Source organism: Mirounga angustirostris, unplaced genomic scaffold (assembly GCF_029215605.1).
Source record: "Mirounga angustirostris isolate CCGP_5_RB_7025 unplaced genomic scaffold, mMirAng1.0.hap1 SCAF_12, whole genome shotgun sequence".
NCBI lineage: Eukaryota > Metazoa > Chordata > Mammalia > Carnivora > Phocidae > Mirounga > Mirounga angustirostris.
The window spans coordinates 27,394,514-27,412,657 of record NW_026991720.1 but is presented as its reverse complement, the minus strand read 5'-3'; the positions used below and the strand labels follow the sequence as shown (position 1 = coordinate 27,412,657).

Below are 18,144 nucleotides of genomic sequence, written 5' to 3'. Positions count from 1 at the left end.
TCAGCACTGTCTCCTCCTGAATATTAGAGACAATGCTAGGTATGGGGTAGGGGAGAGGTAGACAGGCCTAAAGAGGAATAGATATTGTAGAAGTATTTCCAAGGAAAGACTATAAAATCTATCTCTATTGTTTTCTATGATGTTTAGTATAGCATCCTATACAAAAAGTTTATTTAAATGAATTTAAATAGAATAACGAAGATTTTATAATTTACTGTAACAGGTTAAAAGTAGGCCAAAGTCACTGTTAGTCAATATTTTTAACGACTAGACTAATTAAGCTATGTAATGGATTAGGATCAATTTCAAGTGTAGCAGTTCCAACCTGTGGATGTGTTCTCCCTGCCTTATACAACATTTTGGTCAAAACGGAGGTAAAATTCCCTTGTATCAGCTAAAATGTCCATTTCCTCTAAATCTTAGCCTAAGGACTGGTGAGATTAACTGTATAAGCATTAACAAGAAGAATTTAAAATAGTTTATAGGACGGGTGCCTGGGTGGCTGTCGTTAAGCATCTGCCTTCGGCTCAGGTCATGATCCTAGGGTCCTGGGATTGAGACCCACATTGGGCTCCCTGCTCCGCAGGAAGCCTGCTTCTCCCTCTGCGGCTCCCCCTGCTTGTGTTCCCTCTCTTGCTGTGTCTCTCTCTGTCAAATAAATGAATAAAATTTTAATAAATAAATAAATAAATAAAATAGTTTATAGGAAACAAAGCATCAGAGAAAGCCTAAGTAGGAATTCCTGTAGACATTCCAGCCTCAAATAAGGAAGGGTAGGTGTCACTTGTCTTCCCTGTCCACTGTACCTCAGAGGCCCCCAGCTCCTTCAAACATTCTGGATCTCTGCTGCCCTAAGTCCATGCTGTCCTCATTGGTAAGGTTAACAGTCAGACACATAAGGAACACAGTTCCTGGTGGTGAAGCCGGATTCAAGATAAAGAAACTTGCTAAAGGAATAAGTTTAGTTTGAAATATGACTCTGGAAAAGTATGCATATTATGTTTCCATCTTTCCTAGAATGAAGATGTTCAAGAACCTGAAATGGCAAATCTACATTGCATAATTTCTTGATAATACCTGAAATATGAAATTACACAACAATTACTTCTGTTCCTTAGTTTTCCTCCCTGCCTTCCTCCACAAGCATTTAGTAATACTCAATGATAAGCACTGTGCTGGATATGAGGATACAGAGATAAAAGCTCCTGCTTAAGAAACTCAGTATCTAGGAATGACTCAGACATGTAAATAGATATAATAAAAACTGACCATTATGTACTAAAACAGAAGTGAAACAGGGTCTCATGAAAGTGTATAGTGCAGGCTAGAGTAGGACGATCAGCAGACCCCTTCAAGAAGAAGGGGCATCTGAGCTTGTTTTGTAGGGTGCGTAGCTAGCTACTAAGGAAGGAGGGAAAGGATGTTCCATGTAGAGGCAACACTGGATGCAAAAGCATGGACAGCACACGGTCTTTCTGAGGACGTGCAGGTAATTGAGCATAGCTGGAGCAGTGTGGCCACAGTGTGCAAGGAGAGATGACACTGAGACAAGAGGACAGGTGAGGTGTGCTGGCAATCGATTATGGAAATCCTTCCTCCCTGAGGACAACAAGGAGGGGCAGGAGCAGAGCTGTGTTTAGTGAGGTCACTATGGCAGCGTAGGGATGACAGGAGGGTACTGTGAAGGGAGACTGGAGGCTGAGAGCCTAATTTGGAGACATAAAGTAATCCAAATGAGAAGGAAATCCACATTCAACTGAATCACTGTCAAGCTCACACACACAAGACCTGTCTCATGACAGTCTCTGAGGGAACATAGGGAAGCAAAAGAAAGGACCCGCTCCATAGCATCTCTTCAAAAGCCTCCCATCCTTTCATTTTCCAGCAGGATCACAAGGCATTCCTTATGAATGAACCTTATGAACCACAGATTAGCTGTGGTTCAAGTCTTTGCCTACTGGCCTGTTTGGGTACATGCAAGGTCATCAGGGGGCCATGGCAGAGCCATTTCCCCATACGCAGCAGTAGTGGCTTAGGAGGAAATAAAGGATTGAGAAGATTATTAAAGTAATAGAACAAACTGGTCAGTGGTTGGATGGGATGTCAAGAATAATGCCCAGGTGTCTGCCTGAAATAAATAGATGATGAAACATTCATGAAGATAAATTATGTGAGTGCTACAAAACAGGATCAGTTTGGAGATGAGGGGCCAGGGAATGGTGAGATGATTTAATTTCAGTGTTGACATGTCAACTTAAGGTGTACTCTTGGGACACCCACAGAGCAATAACAATAGGCAACTGGATATGTGATTTGGAAGCTCCTACGAGAGGTCTGGTCTGGACCTGCAGGGAGTTCCAGGCTGTAGGTAGTAAAAGCCACAAGAAAAATTGAGATCAAACAGGAGAGTATATTAGTAAAATGAGAAGAGGGCATTTGTAGTATCAAAAAAACATGGCTTTTAAGAATGAATGTTCTTAAATAACAAGAACCTTACGACTAGAGTCACTATAGGCAAAGATCTTGAAGAACACTATCCCTTTTCTTCTTGTGTCTGGATTGGCTTTTAATTGTCTGGAAAGATCAGGATTACAAAAGGAGATTGGTCACTATGGAAACAGGCTATGCAATCAATATCAAACAGGCAGTTTCAACACAAAAAGATAATTAGTTTTTCCCTTAATTGTATGTTTTCATGGTTTTCAATAATCATATATGCTTTTGATCAGAAAGTTCTAGTCAGTTAATGACCTGGTGAGCAAAAGCAAAAACACTAGTCTATAGCTCTTTTCCCTGGGTTGCTTTCTATGAGGCATCCTAAACCCAGACATTTTGTGACTTCAATAACTCTCCATTTCATCAGGGTGTGCAATTCATCTAACTTCCACAGCCAGCCTAAAGCTAAATGAACAGTCAGAAGGAAGGTATCTTTATTTTTTCCTTCATGGCCAAAACTTTTTAGTTAAGGGCACATATTGAATGGAGCACTGGGTGTTATACGCAAACAATGAATCATGGAACACTACATCAAAAACTAATGATGTAATGTATGGTGATTAACATAAGATAATAAAATAAAATTTAAAATATATATATACCTAAAAAAAAAGAACATATTAATTTCATGTTAATTGTCAACTGTTAGTCTAAGCCACAGTTAAAAGTCTAAAACTGTGGGCGCCTGGGTGGCTCAGTTGATTAAGCGACTGCCTTCGGCTCAGGTCATGATCCTGGAGTCCCGGGATCGAGTCCCGCATCGGGCTCCCTGCTCGGCAGGGAGTCTGCTTCTCCCTCTGAACCTCTCCCCTCTCATGTGCTCTCTCTCATTCTCTCTCTCTCAAATAAATAAATAAAATCTTTAAAAAAAAAAAGTCTAAAACTGTATCAGAAAAAAGAAAAACACACACACAAAATTTAAACATGCAAATTCATACAATGTAAGTCTCTTCTTTAGTTCATTATTCTACATAAACTCAGGATACATTCTTACTTAAATAATTGTTACTTTACTAACCTTATCCAAAAAAGCTTGTATCAATGCTTCCCGGTTTGCTATATATGCGATGTATCTATGCCTCCCAATGGAAGCAATTATCTGGGTCTCTTTTTCCAGAAGTTCACACAAAGCAGCTTTCCTTTCAGCTCCAGTGAAAGACTGGTTAATGCGTGCAAATTCTTCTTGCTTCCAGACTAGAGGAATAACATGAATCACTCTTGAGTTTTTAAAATCCCACACCTTTTCAGAAAATTGTTTACCATCATATCCTGACAAACAGTATTTTATGTCACTTTAAATAAAATTATACACGAATATAAGCATTCATACTGTACACCTGATGTATGAAAAAATAGGATAAAATGGAAGCTGAGAAACTTAAAGCAATAAAATTAGAGTCAAACAAAGAGAAGCCAAAGGAAATCAGCTCAGGTAATGTCAAATTATGCATCCAAGTAAGCACGTGCTCTCCCCAGGATTGAAAAATATATGGTTTGGGTTTGTAGCAGCCACGAACACGTACTATTTAGACCCCCCTTCAAGAGAATACCTGCTTTTGCTACTTAAGCAAAATAAGGCAGTCAGAGAAAGACAAATACCATATGATCTCACTCATATGTGGAATTTAAGAAACAAAACAAATGAATAAAGGGAGGGAAAAAAAGCGGGGGGGGGGGGGGTGGCGGCAAACCAAGAAACAGACTCTAGAGAACAAACTGATAGTTACCAGAGAGGAGGTGTGTGGGAGGAGAGGGAAACAGGTGATGGGGATTATACACTTATTGCTGGCTCATTTGGTGGAGGCTGCAACTCTTGATCTTGGGGTTGTGAGTTTGAGTCCCACCTTGGGTGTAGGGCTTACTCAAAAAAAAAAAAAAAAGAAAGAAAAAGGAGTACACTTATGATGAAAAAAATAAAACAAAATGATAAAAAAAAAAAGAATAACTTCCCTCAGGAAGATACCCCCCCAAAAGAAGATACACAGAGGGTAACATGTTATTTCCTTCCCGTGTGTGTGTGTGTGTGTGTATACATAAATGTGGTTAATATTTTGATATATATGTATTTCCCATATATATATAAATGTGTTAACTATTTTGATATATGTGAAAATACCTATCACTGAATTGATTTTTACCTTTCCAGCTAAATTACCCTGTCAGATGACTCAAAGTTCTTAGTTTTAAAAATAATGATTACTGTTTTTTTTAAAGATTTATTTTAGGGGCACCTGGGTGGCTCAGTTGGTTGAGCAGCTGATTCTTGATTTTGGCTCAGGTCATGATCTCAGGGTCCTGGGATCAAGCCCCACGAGGGGCTCTGTGCTCAGCCAGGAGTCTGCTTGAGATTCTCTCTCTCCCTCTGCCCTCGCCCTCCCTGCTGCCCCCCACCCCCCCGCTCATGCTCTCTCTCTAATAGTTGTTTCTGGTCTTCTTCTGTTGTAACCACTGCCTTTGATGATATCTAGTTTTAAAGTTTTATCAGACTCTTTCTTCTTCCTCTCAACTTTCAATTTGAAATCATCCTGATCAGGCCAAGGACATGCCAGTGATATTTTTATAAGAATCCACTCTGTCCCTTACTGGGAATACACTATTCAGACACTGCACAGCTTCGTCTGTTCAAAAAGAAGATTTTTAAATTTAAAAGCTAAATTGTCTTCAGCAAAAGGGTTGTAAATTTAAGGGCTAAATTATGTTATGAAAGTCCAGGAAATCTATGATTGATGAGTTTATCCTTTAAGAGTAGTTCTCCCGGCAAGATGGCGGAGGAGTAGGAGACCTGGATTTCGTCCCCTCTCAGGAATTCAGCTGGATAGGGATCAAACCATTCTGAACACCTACAAACTCAACAGGAGATCGAAGAAAAGAAGAGCAACAACTGTCTCAGCAGAAAAGCGACCACTTTCTGGAAGGTAGGACGTGCGGAGAAGTGAATCCGAGGCGATATTCGGGAGGATAGACGGCGGGGGAGGGGCCTCCGTCGGCCGCTTCCGGCAAGTGATAGAGCCGCGGAGCACAAAATCGGAACTTTTAAAAGTCTGCTCCGCCGAGGGACGTCACTCTGGTGGCTAAGCGGGGGGTGGAACCCTCCGGGACAGTGTGGTCTCAGGACCCTCGGGGTCACAGAAAGACCGGGGGTGCCTGAGTGCGACAGAGCTCCCAGGTAACGGAGCAGGGAAGCCGGCTGCAGAGGCGGAGCCCAGGCGCGGGCTCTCAGCTCGGGGTGGCCATAAACCGTGATCCGCGGAACAGTCGGGCCCCTGCTCCTCCAGCAGGGACCCAACAAGCGGCAGATCGGGGAGACTCACCTTCCTCCCCCGGGAGGAGCCGCGCGGGAGTGCACCGCAGGAATCTGCTGGGTTTGAAGACTCCACCCGGGGTCGGGTGCCAGAGATAGAAATGCGGTCACAGGCCGGGTAAGCACGGCGTGCGGCCGGAGACCGGGGAGACGGGAGTGACTGACGGCTTTTCTCTGGGGGCTCACTGAGAAGCGGGGCCCCGAGTTCTCGGCTCCTCCGGGGCGAAGATTGGGAGGCCGCCATTTTCACTCTCCGCCTCCAAAGCTGTACGGAAAGCTCGCAGAGAACAGAAGCCCCGGAGAGCAAACCCGAGCAGATTACTTAGCAGGGAGGGGGCAAGGGCGGGGCAATTCCGCCTCCGGCAGAGACATTTGGAAACCACGGCAACAGGCCCCTCCCCAGAAGATCAGCGAGAACAGCCAGCCAAGACCAAGTTTACCGATCAATGAGAACGGCAGAACTCCAGAGCTAGGGGAATACCGCACATAGAATTCATGGCTTTTTTACCATGGTTCTTTAGTCTTTCAAAGTTAATTTTTTTTTAACTGTCTTTTTTTTTTTTTTGAATTTTTCTTTTTCCCTTTTTCAACCAACATCTTATCAATCCCTTTTTTTAAAAAAAAAATTTTATTTTTCATTTTTAGAGTCATATGCTATCCCTTCATAGTAGTTACCCATATTTTTGGCTTATATATATAAGTTGTTCTCTCTTTAAAATTTTGAGATAGTTTCTTCTAACAGATTAAAATATACCCTAAATCTCTAGTATATGGTGTTTTCTATTCCCCTGCCTGATCACATTCTCTCCCTTTTTTTTTCTTTTTTTAAATCCTCTTCTTTCTTTTTTCAAACAACTTCGTATCAATTCCTTTTATAAAATTTTTTATAATTTCCATCTTTACAGTCATATTCCATCCCTTCATCATATCAACCCTTATTTTTGTACATATATAAGTTTTTCTTTCTTTAAAATTTTGGGAGGCACTTTCTTCTAAAAGACCAAAATACACCCCAAATCTAGTGTGTGGCACTGATCTATATACCAGCCTCATCATATTTGATCACATTCTGGTTTTTTGTTGTTGTTGTTGTTGTTGTTGTTTTGTTTTGTTTGATTTGTTTTTATCTTTATCTTTTTCTTTTTCCTTTTTTTCTTTTTTCTCTCTTTCCATTTCTTTTCCCACTGCTTCAGGTCTTTTCTGATTTATTTAGAGTATATTTTCTGGGGACGTTGTTACTCTGCTAGCATTTTGTTCTCTCATTAATCTATTCTCCTCTGCACAAAATGACAAGACGGAAAAAATCACCTCAACAAAAAGAACAAGAGGTAGTACCGACTGCCAGGGACCTACTCAATACGGACATTAGTATGATGTCAGATCTAGAGTTCAGAATCATCACTTTAAAGATACTAGCTGGGCTTGAAAAAAATATGGAAGTTATTAGAGAAACCCTTTCTGGAGAAGTAAAAGAACTAAAATCCAACCAAGTAGAAGTCAAAAAGGCCATTAATGAGGTGCAATCAAAAATGGGGGCGCTAACTGCTAGAATAAATGAGGCAGAAGAGAGAATCAGTAATATAGAAGATGAAATGATGGAAAATAAAGAAGCTGAGAAAAAGAGAGATAAACAACTACTGGATCACGAGGGCAGAATTTGAGAGATAAGCGATACCATAAGACGAAACAACATTAGAATAATTGGGATCCCAGAAGAAGAAGAAGAGAGAGAGGGGCAGAAGGTATAATGGAGCAAATTATAGCAGAGAACTTCCCTAATTTGGGGAAGGAAACAGGCATGAAAATCCAGGAAGCACAGAGAACCCCTCTCAAAATCAATAAAAATAGGTCAACACCCCAACATCTAATAGTAAAACTTATGAGTCTCATAGACAAAGAGAAAATCCTGAAAGCAGCTCGGGAGAAGAGATATGTAACCTACAAGGGTAGAAACATTAGATTGGCAACAGACCTATCCACAGAGACCTGGCAGGCCAGAAAGGACTGGCAGGATATATTCAGAGCACTAAATGAGAAAAATATGCAGCCAAGAATACTCTATCCAGCTAGGCTGTCATTGAAAATTGAAGGAGAGATAAAAAGCTTCCAGGACAAACAAAAACTAAAGGAATATGCAAACACAAAACCAGCCCTACAGGAAATCTTGAAAGGGGTCCTCTAAGCAAAGAGAGAGCCTAAAAGCAACACAGACCAGAAAGGAACACAGACAATGTACGGTAACAGTCACCTTACAGGCAATACAATGGCACGAAATTCCTATCTTTCAATAGTTACCCTGAATGTAAATGGGCTCAATGCCCCAATCAAAAGACACAGGCTATCAGACTGGATTAAAAAACAAGACCCATCGATATGCTGTCTGCAAGAGACTCATTTTAGAACCAAAGACACCCCCAGATTGAAAGTGAGGGGGTGGAAAACCATTTACCATGCTAATGGACACCAAAAGAAAGCTGGGGTGGCAATCCTTATATCAGACAAATTAGATTTTAAACCAAAGACTGTAATAAGAGATGAGGAAGGACATTATATCCTACTTAAAGGATCTATCCAACAAGAAGATCTAACAATTGTAAATATCTATGCCCCTAACATGGGAGCAGCCACTTATATAAGGCAATTAATAACAAAAGCAAAGAAACACATCGACAACAATACAATAATAGTGGGGGACTTTAACACCCCCCTCACTGAAATGGACAGATCGTCTAAGCAAAAGATCAACAAGGAAATAAAGACTTTAAACGACACACTGGACCAAATGGACTTCACAGACATATTCAGAACATTCCACCCCAAAGCAACGGAATACACATTCTTCTCTAGTGCCCATGGAACATTCTCCAGAATAGATCACATCCTAGGTCATAAATCAGGTCTCAACTGGTACCAAAAGATTGGGATCATTCCCTGCCTATTTTCAGACCACAATGCTTTGAAACTAGAACTCAATCACAAGAGGAAAGTCGGAAAGAACTCAAATACATGGAGGCTAAAGAGCATCCTACTGAAGAATGAATGGGTCAACCAGGAAATTAAAGAAGAATTAAAAAAATACATGGAAACCAATGAAAATGAAAACACAACTATTCAAAATCTTTGGGATGCAGCAAAGGCAGTCCTAAGAGGAAAATATATAGCAATACAAGCCTTTCTCAAGAAACAAGAAAGGTCTCAAGTACACAACCTAACCCTCCACCTAAAGGAGCTGGAGAAAGAACACCAAATAAAGCCTAAACCCAGCAGGAGGAGAGAAATCATAAAGATCAGAGCAGAAATCAATGAAATAGAAACTAAAAGAACAGTAGAACAGATCAACGAAACTAGGAGCTGGTTCTTTGAAAGAATTAACAAGATTGATAAACCCCTGGCCAGACTTATCAAAAAGAGAAGAGAAATGACCCAAATCAACAAAATCATGAATGAAAGAGGAGAGATCACAACCAACACCAAAGAAATACAAACAATTATAGGAACATATTATGAGCAACTCTATGCCAGCAAATTAGATAACCTGAAATAAATGGAGGCATTCCTAGAGATATATCAACTACCAAAACTGAACCAGGATGAAATAGAAAACCTGAACAGACCTATAACCACTAAAGAAATTGAAGCAGTCATCAAAAATCTCCCAAAAAACAAAAGCCCAGGGCCAGATGGCTTCCCAGGGGAATTCTACCAAACATTTCAAGAAGAATTAATACCTATTCTTCTGAAACTGTTCCAAAAACTAGAAATGGAAGGAAAACTTCCAAACTCATTTTATGAGGCCAGCATTACCTTGATCCCAAAACCAGACAAAGACCCCATCAAAAAGGAGAATTACAGACCAATATCCCTGATGAACATGGATGCAAAAATTCTCACCAAAATACTAGCCAATAGGATCCAACAGTACATTAAAAGGATTATTCACCACGACCAAGTGGGATTTATCCCTGGGCTGCAAGGTTGGTGCAACATCCGCAAATCAATCAACGTGATACAATACATTAACAAAAGAAAGAACAAGAATCATATGATCCTCTCAATAGATGCAGAAAAAGCTTTTGACAAAGTACAGCATCCTTTCTTGATCAGAACTCTTCAGAGTATAGGGATAGAGGGTACATACCTCAATATCATAAAAGCCATCTATGAAAAACCTACAGCGAATATCATTCTCAATGGGGAAAAACTGAGAGCTTTCCCCCTAAGGTCAGGAACGCGGCAGGGATGTCCACTATCACCACTGCTATTCAACATAGTATTGGAAGTCCTAGCCACAGCAATCAGACAACAAAAAGAAATCAAAGGCATCCAAATCGGCAAAGAAGAAGTCAAACTCTCACTCTTTGCAGATGATATGATACTTTATGTGGAAAACCCCAAAGACTCCACCCCAAAACTGCTAGAACTCATACAGGAATTCAGTAAAGTGGCAGGATATAAAATCAATGCACAGAAGTCAGTGGCATTCCTATACACCAACAACAAGACAGAAGAAAGAGAAATTAAGGAGTCGATCCCATTTACAAGTGCACCCAAAACCATAAGATACCTAGGAATCAATCTAACCAAAGAGACAAAGGATCTGTACTCAGAAAACTATAAAATACTCATGAAAGAAATTGAGGAAGACACAAAGAAATGGAAAAACGTTCCATGCTCATGGATTGGAAGAACAAATATTGTGAAGATGTCAATGCTACCTAGAGCAATCTACACATTCAATGCAATCCCCATCAAAATATCATCCACTTTTTTCAAAGAAATGGAACAAATAATCCTAAAATTTGTATGGAACCAGAAAAGACCCCGCATAGCCAGAGGAATGTTGAAAAAGAAGGGCAAAGCTGGCGGCATCACAATTCCGGACTTCCAGCTCTATTACAAAGCTGTCATCATCAAGACAGCATGGTACTGGCACAAAAACAGACACATAGATCAATGGAACAGAATAGAGAGCCCAGAAATGGACCCTCAACTCTATGGTCAACTCATCTTTGACAAAGCAGGAAAGAATGTCCAATGGAACAAAGACAGTCTCTTCAACAAATGGTGTTGGGAAAATTGGATAGCCACATGCAGAAGAATGAAACTGGACCATTTCCTTACACCACACACAAAAATAGACTCCAAATGGTTGAAAGACCTCAATGTGAGACAGGAGTCCATCAAAATCCTAAAGGAGAACACAGGCAGCAACCTCTTTGACCTCAGCCGAAGCAACTTCTTCCTAGAAATATCGCCAAAGGCAAGGGAAGCAAGGGAAAAAATGAACTATTGGGACTTCATCAAGATAAAAAGCTTTTGCAAAGCAAAGGAAACAGTCAACAAAACCAAAAGACAACCGACAGAATGGGAGAAGATATTTGCAAATGACATATCAGATAAAGGGCTAGTATCCAAAATCTATAAAGAACTCAACAAACTCAAAACCCAAAGAACAAATATCCAATCAAGAAATGGGCAGAAGACATGAACAGACATTTTTCCAAAGAAGACATCCAAATGGCCAACAGACACATGAAAAAGTGCTCAATATCGCTCGGCATCAGGGAGATCCAAATCAAAACCTCAGTGAGATACCACCTCACACCAGTCAGAATGGCTAAAATTAACAAGTCAGGAAACGACAGATGTTGGCGGGGATGCGGAGAAAGGGGAACCCTCCTACACTGTTGGTGGGAATGCAAGCTGGTGCAGCCACTCTGGAAAACAGTATGGAGGTTCCTCAAAAAGTTGAAAATAGAGCTACCCTATGATCCAGCAATTGCACTACTGGGTATTTACCCCAAAGATACAAAAGTAGGGATCCGAAGGGGTACGTGCACCCCAATGTTTATAGCAGCAATGTCCACAATAGCCAAACTGTGGAAAGAGCCAAGATGTCCATCGACAGATGAATGGATAAAGAAGTGGTATATATATACAATGGAATATTATGCAGCCATCAAAAGGAATGAGATCTTGCCATATGCAACGACGTGGATGGAACTGGAGGGTATTATGTTGAGTGAAATAAGTCAAACAGAGAAAGACATGTATCATATGATCTCACTGATATGAGGAATTCTTAATTGCAGGAAACAAACTGAGGGTTGCTGGAGTGGGGGGGTGGGGTGGGAGGGATGGGGTGACTGAGTGATAGACACTGGGGAGGGTATGTGCTCTGGTAAGCGCTGTGAATTGTGCAAGACTGTTGAATCTCAGATCTGTACCTCTGAAACAAATAATGCAATATATGTAAAGAAAAAAAAAAAAGAAGACGAAGAAGAAGGTAGCAGGAGGGGAAGAATGAAGGGAGGGAAATCGGAGGGGTAGACGAACCATGAGAGACAATGGACTCTGAAAAACAAACTGAGGGTTCTAGAGGGGAGGGGGATGGGAGGATGGGTTAGCCTGGTGGTGGGTATTGAGGAGGGCACATTCTGCATGGAGCACAGGGTTTTATGCACAAACAATGAATCATGGAACACTTCATCTAAAACTAATGATGTAATGTATGGGGATTAACATAAGAATAAAAAAAAAGAAAACAAAAGGCAACTTACTAAATGAAAGTATTTGCAAATCATATATCCAATGAGGGTTTGATATCTAAAATATGTAAATAACTCATGCAACTCAATAACAAAAAAAATCAAACCATCTGAAAAAAAAAAAAAAAAGAGTAGTTCTCCCAACCAAAAGAACTTTAAAATTTGACAAAATCCATATATCCAAAGGCAGTATATGAATGAAGAGAAAAATTGCTTGCTTGTGGAAATAATCACTGAGAATATTTATCTCATGGGATTATATAGATGTTTCCAGAAAGCAAATAAAAATTGAATGATATAAGTAAGCCTATTTTACTTCTAGTTTTACATTAGAAACCTTTGGGACCAGTAATAAATTTAGGCCACTAGGACACTACTTAAGCTATCCTGCCAACCTCAAATAGCAGTTTATTGCTCTCCTAGATTAATACTTAAGTCCTGGGTGAATCTGGAGATATAGACATATATGTACTCAAATTCACTTATATTCATATATATTGACTTTACATTTTGCTTAAATTATTAGTATGATTTTTTAAAAGGGAATGAATGATCCAGTGAAGCTAATTAGAAATGAAAATAATGGGTTTTAATTCCAATAAAATTCTCCATTAGATGAACAACCTCCCTGTAAATCTATAGTAAGGAATGGAACATGACATCAGAGAAATACCATGTCCTAACTACCAATAAGGAATAGAAACACACAGGAATCAGGAGTAGATGGACAAAACTTATTTTCTATCTGAATTAACAGTTTCCAGACCTATACAGAAAAGACATTGAAGAAAACAAGAGAAATTCTGCCCACTTTCATAAAACATATGTTCCATAGGGATGATGATAATAAAAACAAAAACAAAACTGGAATACTGAATTAGTTTTCTAAGACTGCCATAACAAGGTACCATAGACTGGGTGGCTTAAACAACAGAAATTTATTGATGTCCTCACCGTTCTGGAAAATAGGAGTTCAAGGTCAAGGTGATGGCAGGGTTAAGCCCAGGGCCTCTCTCCTGGGCTTCTAAAGGGCCACCATCCTCCAAAGTCTTTACATGATCTTCTGTGTGTGTGTGTGTGTGTGTGTGTGTCCCCTAATCTCCTCTCCTTATAAGGACATCAGTCATACTGGTTAGAGCTTGTCCATATGACCTTATTTTTTTCTGAATTATTTTTTCAAAGGTCCTGTCCTCAAAGTCAGTCATATTTTGAGGTACTGGGGGTTAGGACTTCAACATATGAATTTTGGAGGAACACAATTCAGTCCATAACAGATGTCAATAGCCACCAATATTTTTAAAGAAAAAGATATTAAGGAACTAGTTCATTATAAAATAGAATATATCTATTTTATCTCCTTAATTTATCTTCCTGGACAAATCATCCAGTTTCCAGGGTCTGAAGTTCAACTATAAAATGAAATGATAGGACTAGTCCTAAAGTCTATACACATTCTAAAAAAAATTTTTTTAAGATTTTATTTATTTATTTGACAGAGAGAGACACAGGGAGAGAAGGAACACAAGCAGGGGGAGTGGGAGAGGGAGAAGCAGGCTTCCCTCTGAGCAGGGAGCCGGATGCGGGGCTCAATCCCAGAACCCTGGGATCATGACCTGAGCTGAAGACAGACGCTTAACGACAGAGTCACCCAGGTACCCCACATTCTAAAATTTCTGAGATTTAAACTTGCGATTTCCAAATAAGAAATAGCAGAACATACAAGATTTTGTCCATCACTAGCAGTTTATATGCATCTGCTTTTTAAAATTCTCATTCACAGACTGAAAGCCTGAATGGAGAGAACCAAGAAAGATTCAGACTGAATGCCCAGAGCCCGATTATGTCAATGGCCTCCAGAAGCTAGAAGTCAAGGTACCTTGAGATCAAGAAGTAATAATTAGAGAAGAGTCAGAAAATGCTATCAGCACAAGTTAAAACAAGGCAAGGGGTTAGGGGATTCAATTCAACAAATATTTACTAGATATAATGAGCAAGGATCTTATCAGGCACCCTTGGTACAAATGTAGACAGTTAAGAAAGTGGTGTTTACAGAGAATCATGGACAAGGAAAAGAGGCTCTGAGCCTAATTCGTGCTGTCAAGAGAAGTTTCCTAAAGATAATGACTCTTATGCTGAATCTGAAGTAAGAGTGACAATTCAGATCAATGAAGGAGTCACCTTCAACACACTGCTATAAGAAAAAGAAAAAAAAAAAAAACATAAAAATAAAATAGTGTTGCCTGGAAATGGCCTTGACTTTGATCCATTATGTTATCTTACATAGTTAAATTCATTTTCATACATAGTTAAATTCGTTTTCTTAAAATGATATAATTTGCTTTTATTACTGAAGGACATAATACCCAAAGGAAAAATAAAACTTCTATTAGGAGTTGTAATTCAAACTAAGCAATTGTCACTAGGAGCCACAAGAGGGCAGCAGTTTCAAAGACAACAACAAAACAACTTACAAATTATCTGAGAGTTTTAATTTATAATTTTAGGGCTGGAAGAAAACTAAGAAATGCTTTTTTTATGTAAGAAATTTCGTTTTCTCCCACACAAATCATGTGTAGACATACAAAGTATGTGTGTTCCATTTTAATATAGAAAATCTGTATAAAATTATTTACCATGTAACAGTAACTTATATATGCATAAATCTTTGCACTTCTAAAGTATTTTTTTTTTAAGATTTTATTTATTTATTTGACGGAGAGAGACAAAGTGAGAAAGGGAACACAAGCAGGGGGAGTGGGAGAGGGAGAAGCAGGCTTCCCACCGAGCAGGGAGTCCAATGCGGGGCTCGATCCCAGGACCTGGAATCATGACCTGAGCCGAAGGCAGACGCTTAACGACTGAGCCACCCAGGCGCCCCAAAAGTACTTTCATAAATGCAATATTTATTTTTACTTTATAAAGCCTGTGCAGTAAATATGCCAGAGATCATTAAATCCTTTTATAGATGAAGAACCTGAGGCTTAGGAGAAGTGAGTGACTTGTCCAAGTTAACAGCCATTAGTAAGTAGAAAAAGAAGAACCTCATTCAGTATATTTTCTGTTGTTTTGCACAACTGCCTGTCAACCGAACAAAATAACAATAATATCCTTTGATTTGTTCATATGTGAATTTGGAAAATTATTTGGATAGAGTTCTACTATAACAGAACTTCAGTTTTATGCTTGTTAATAAGACCTTTCACAGACACTTTGCCAACAGTGCTGTCTTTTAACTCTTAACACTTAGAAACAAACTTTGTTTTCATCTGCGAGAAAATGAAAATAGAAGTGAAGTTTAAAGTAAAACAAAGTATTTGCAGAGGTCAACGATCAGGAGAAAGAGAAGGCAGATGTAAAGCCGAGGGAGAAGGCTATTACCTCAAACACTGCCACATTCCTAAAGCCACTCAATTTTGCATGTTACCAAAGAGAAAAATTTATTAATGTTACTTGTTAGACCTAGTGTTTAATTGTTTCATCTTCTGGTAAATAGCATGTTACCATATAGCTATTTAAACAGACCCAATATCTGACACCTATAATTGTATTCAATTATATGTTCTGTTACTCAAGCTAGAGATGGCTCCATTACATCATCTTTGGGTCCCCTTCATCAACCCACTCATTCATTCTATCAATATTAGTTGGGCATTTGAACTAAGCACAGAAAAAGAGATCATCAAAAAAAAAACCACCAACAACAAACTAAGTTATTCTCTCATGGAGCTTATAATCCAGTGGTGAAAATTAATGTTAAACAGATTGTTTAACAAAATGTTAAACAAATAAATTACAAACTGTGGTGGTGACATAAATGAGAAGTTTGGGGTACTCTGGGAACCGTGATGACAACGGGACATCCAAGTTCTACTGTCAGTCACAGAAGCCTCTGAGTAGGCGACAAAATTTCAGCTGAGATTGGAAGGAGGCAATGGGAAAAGGCTTCAAGAACAGTATATCTTCTGCCCTGAGGAGGCACTGCTTGGCCAGTCAAGTCACTGAAGCTTTTAATTGTGTCAGTGACTAGCACACCTCTTGTGGAAGAAATAAGGCATAAAAGCCACTTGTGTAGAGAATATACATTTATACTGATCATTAATGGGTGGGAATTAAAAGGTATTGCCCATCCCGCCTCTAAAGAGCATGTTGCTCCTAAAGAGGATGTTGAAGTGAGGGATTCCAAATGGCTCAACTCTGAGTTTACAAACTCCCAAGACCATCAGAGAACCAGATTGGACAATACTTTCTCTTTTTACTTCACAGGGATGATCAAATGAGATAATATACTAAAACCACATAATTTACAGAGCAGTATGCACATTTTACTTACCCATTGTTAATATAAAAGCATTCCCAATTTCATTCCTGCCTTAATTCCTGTCCCAAATGTAAAACATTATTTATCTCTTTAAATTCTCCAGTCCAAGATTCCCAAGACACCATCCTGAAATAATAAGGTCTTATTTCTGTCTTTAGTAAACCTGTTTTTCCTACTAGTGAAAAATTATAAAATTAGTATTTTATGCAAAGGCTATTTCAAACTTACGTTCCAGTGCATTATAAAGAAGCTCAAAATCTTCTTTTGTTTGAGGATTATGCCTCCGGTAATAGTCCAATTTGATCCATTCTTCTTTTTCTCGTACCTTCCTTAGTTCTTCCTCTGCTTCCCACTTCAATCTTAACATTTTCTGTCTTTTTAAATTCTCTACCACAACCTTAGCATGCCATTGTCTATAGTAAGTCTGTAGCACTATTACCTATAGTTAAATTAAAAGGAAATAAAGTGTTTATTATCAACTATATCAGATAATAACAAAAGGCAATGGTGATTATTTCTATTCCAATGTGGTAATTACTAAAAAGTACCGAGAGTCTAGATTTAGCTCTATGCCAGATATCTCGCACACATTAGAACATACAAGCTGTGGATAATGCACATCAGCAATCTGGCTTTGAAATTTAGCAAATACGCCTTCCTAGGAGGCAGCAGTTAGTACAATGCTTAAGAGCATGGGCTCTGGGGGCGCCTGGGTGGCTCAGATGGTTCAGCGTCTGCCTTCGGCTCAGGTCATGATCCCAGGGTCCTGGGATGGAGTCCCGCATCGGGCTCTCTGCTCAGCAGGAAGCCTGCTTCTCCCTCTGCCTCTCTCTCTGTCTCTGTCTCTTATGAATAAATAAATAAAATCTTAAAAAAAAAAAAAAAAGAGCATGGGCTCTGGAGTAAAATTTAGTCTAAATCTTCCCTCCACTACTCACTAGTGTTTTTGATTTTGGTTTATTTTGCATATAAAGTCCTTAGCTTAACCCTGATATATCACAAGTCCTCAATAAATACTACTATTGTTATAAATATTGTCTCTAGTTTATCTTAACTATCATTAGCTTAGGCTCATATTTAAAACAAAATTTCGTTAACTAAACGCAAGGCAGGTAGGTTATGTGTAGAACCCACCAAAGGCAGGTTAGATAAAGGAGAGACTTAAGCAAACAAGTATTTATTAAATATATAATTTTGAGATAATGAGAAATATAAATATGTCTGAGGTTATAGTATAATACTAGATCCTCAAGAAACTTGCAACGCAGCTGAGAGTTTATATTTGTATTTACTAAAATCATAAATAAAAATAAAATGTGGAGAGGCTAGATCAAAATTGAGGACAGAGAATATGCTGACTCATCCCTTTACCATATCCTAATCCTTGGTAATTACAGAAAATCATATAAGCAGAAATCAATAAGGACACTGAATCATACTAAAGGAGTCCTCCAAAGGAACAGAAACTATGAAGAATCCCT

At 39.1% G+C, this 18,144-nt stretch overlaps 1 protein-coding gene across 1 annotated transcript in view; it reads right to left on the bottom strand.

The window, feature by feature from the left end:
- IQUB (IQ motif and ubiquitin domain containing) overlaps positions 1-18,144 on the bottom strand; it is a 64,370-nt gene that overhangs the window by 22,784 nt on the left and 23,442 nt on the right. The window contains exons 7-8 of the mRNA XM_045864331.3: positions 16,892-17,102; positions 3,515-3,690 (exon numbers count right to left, since the gene is read on the bottom strand). Coding sequence (XP_045720287.1) covers positions 3,515-3,690; positions 16,892-17,102 — 387 coding nt within the window. The remainder of the gene's footprint in view (positions 1-3,514; positions 3,691-16,891; positions 17,103-18,144) is intronic.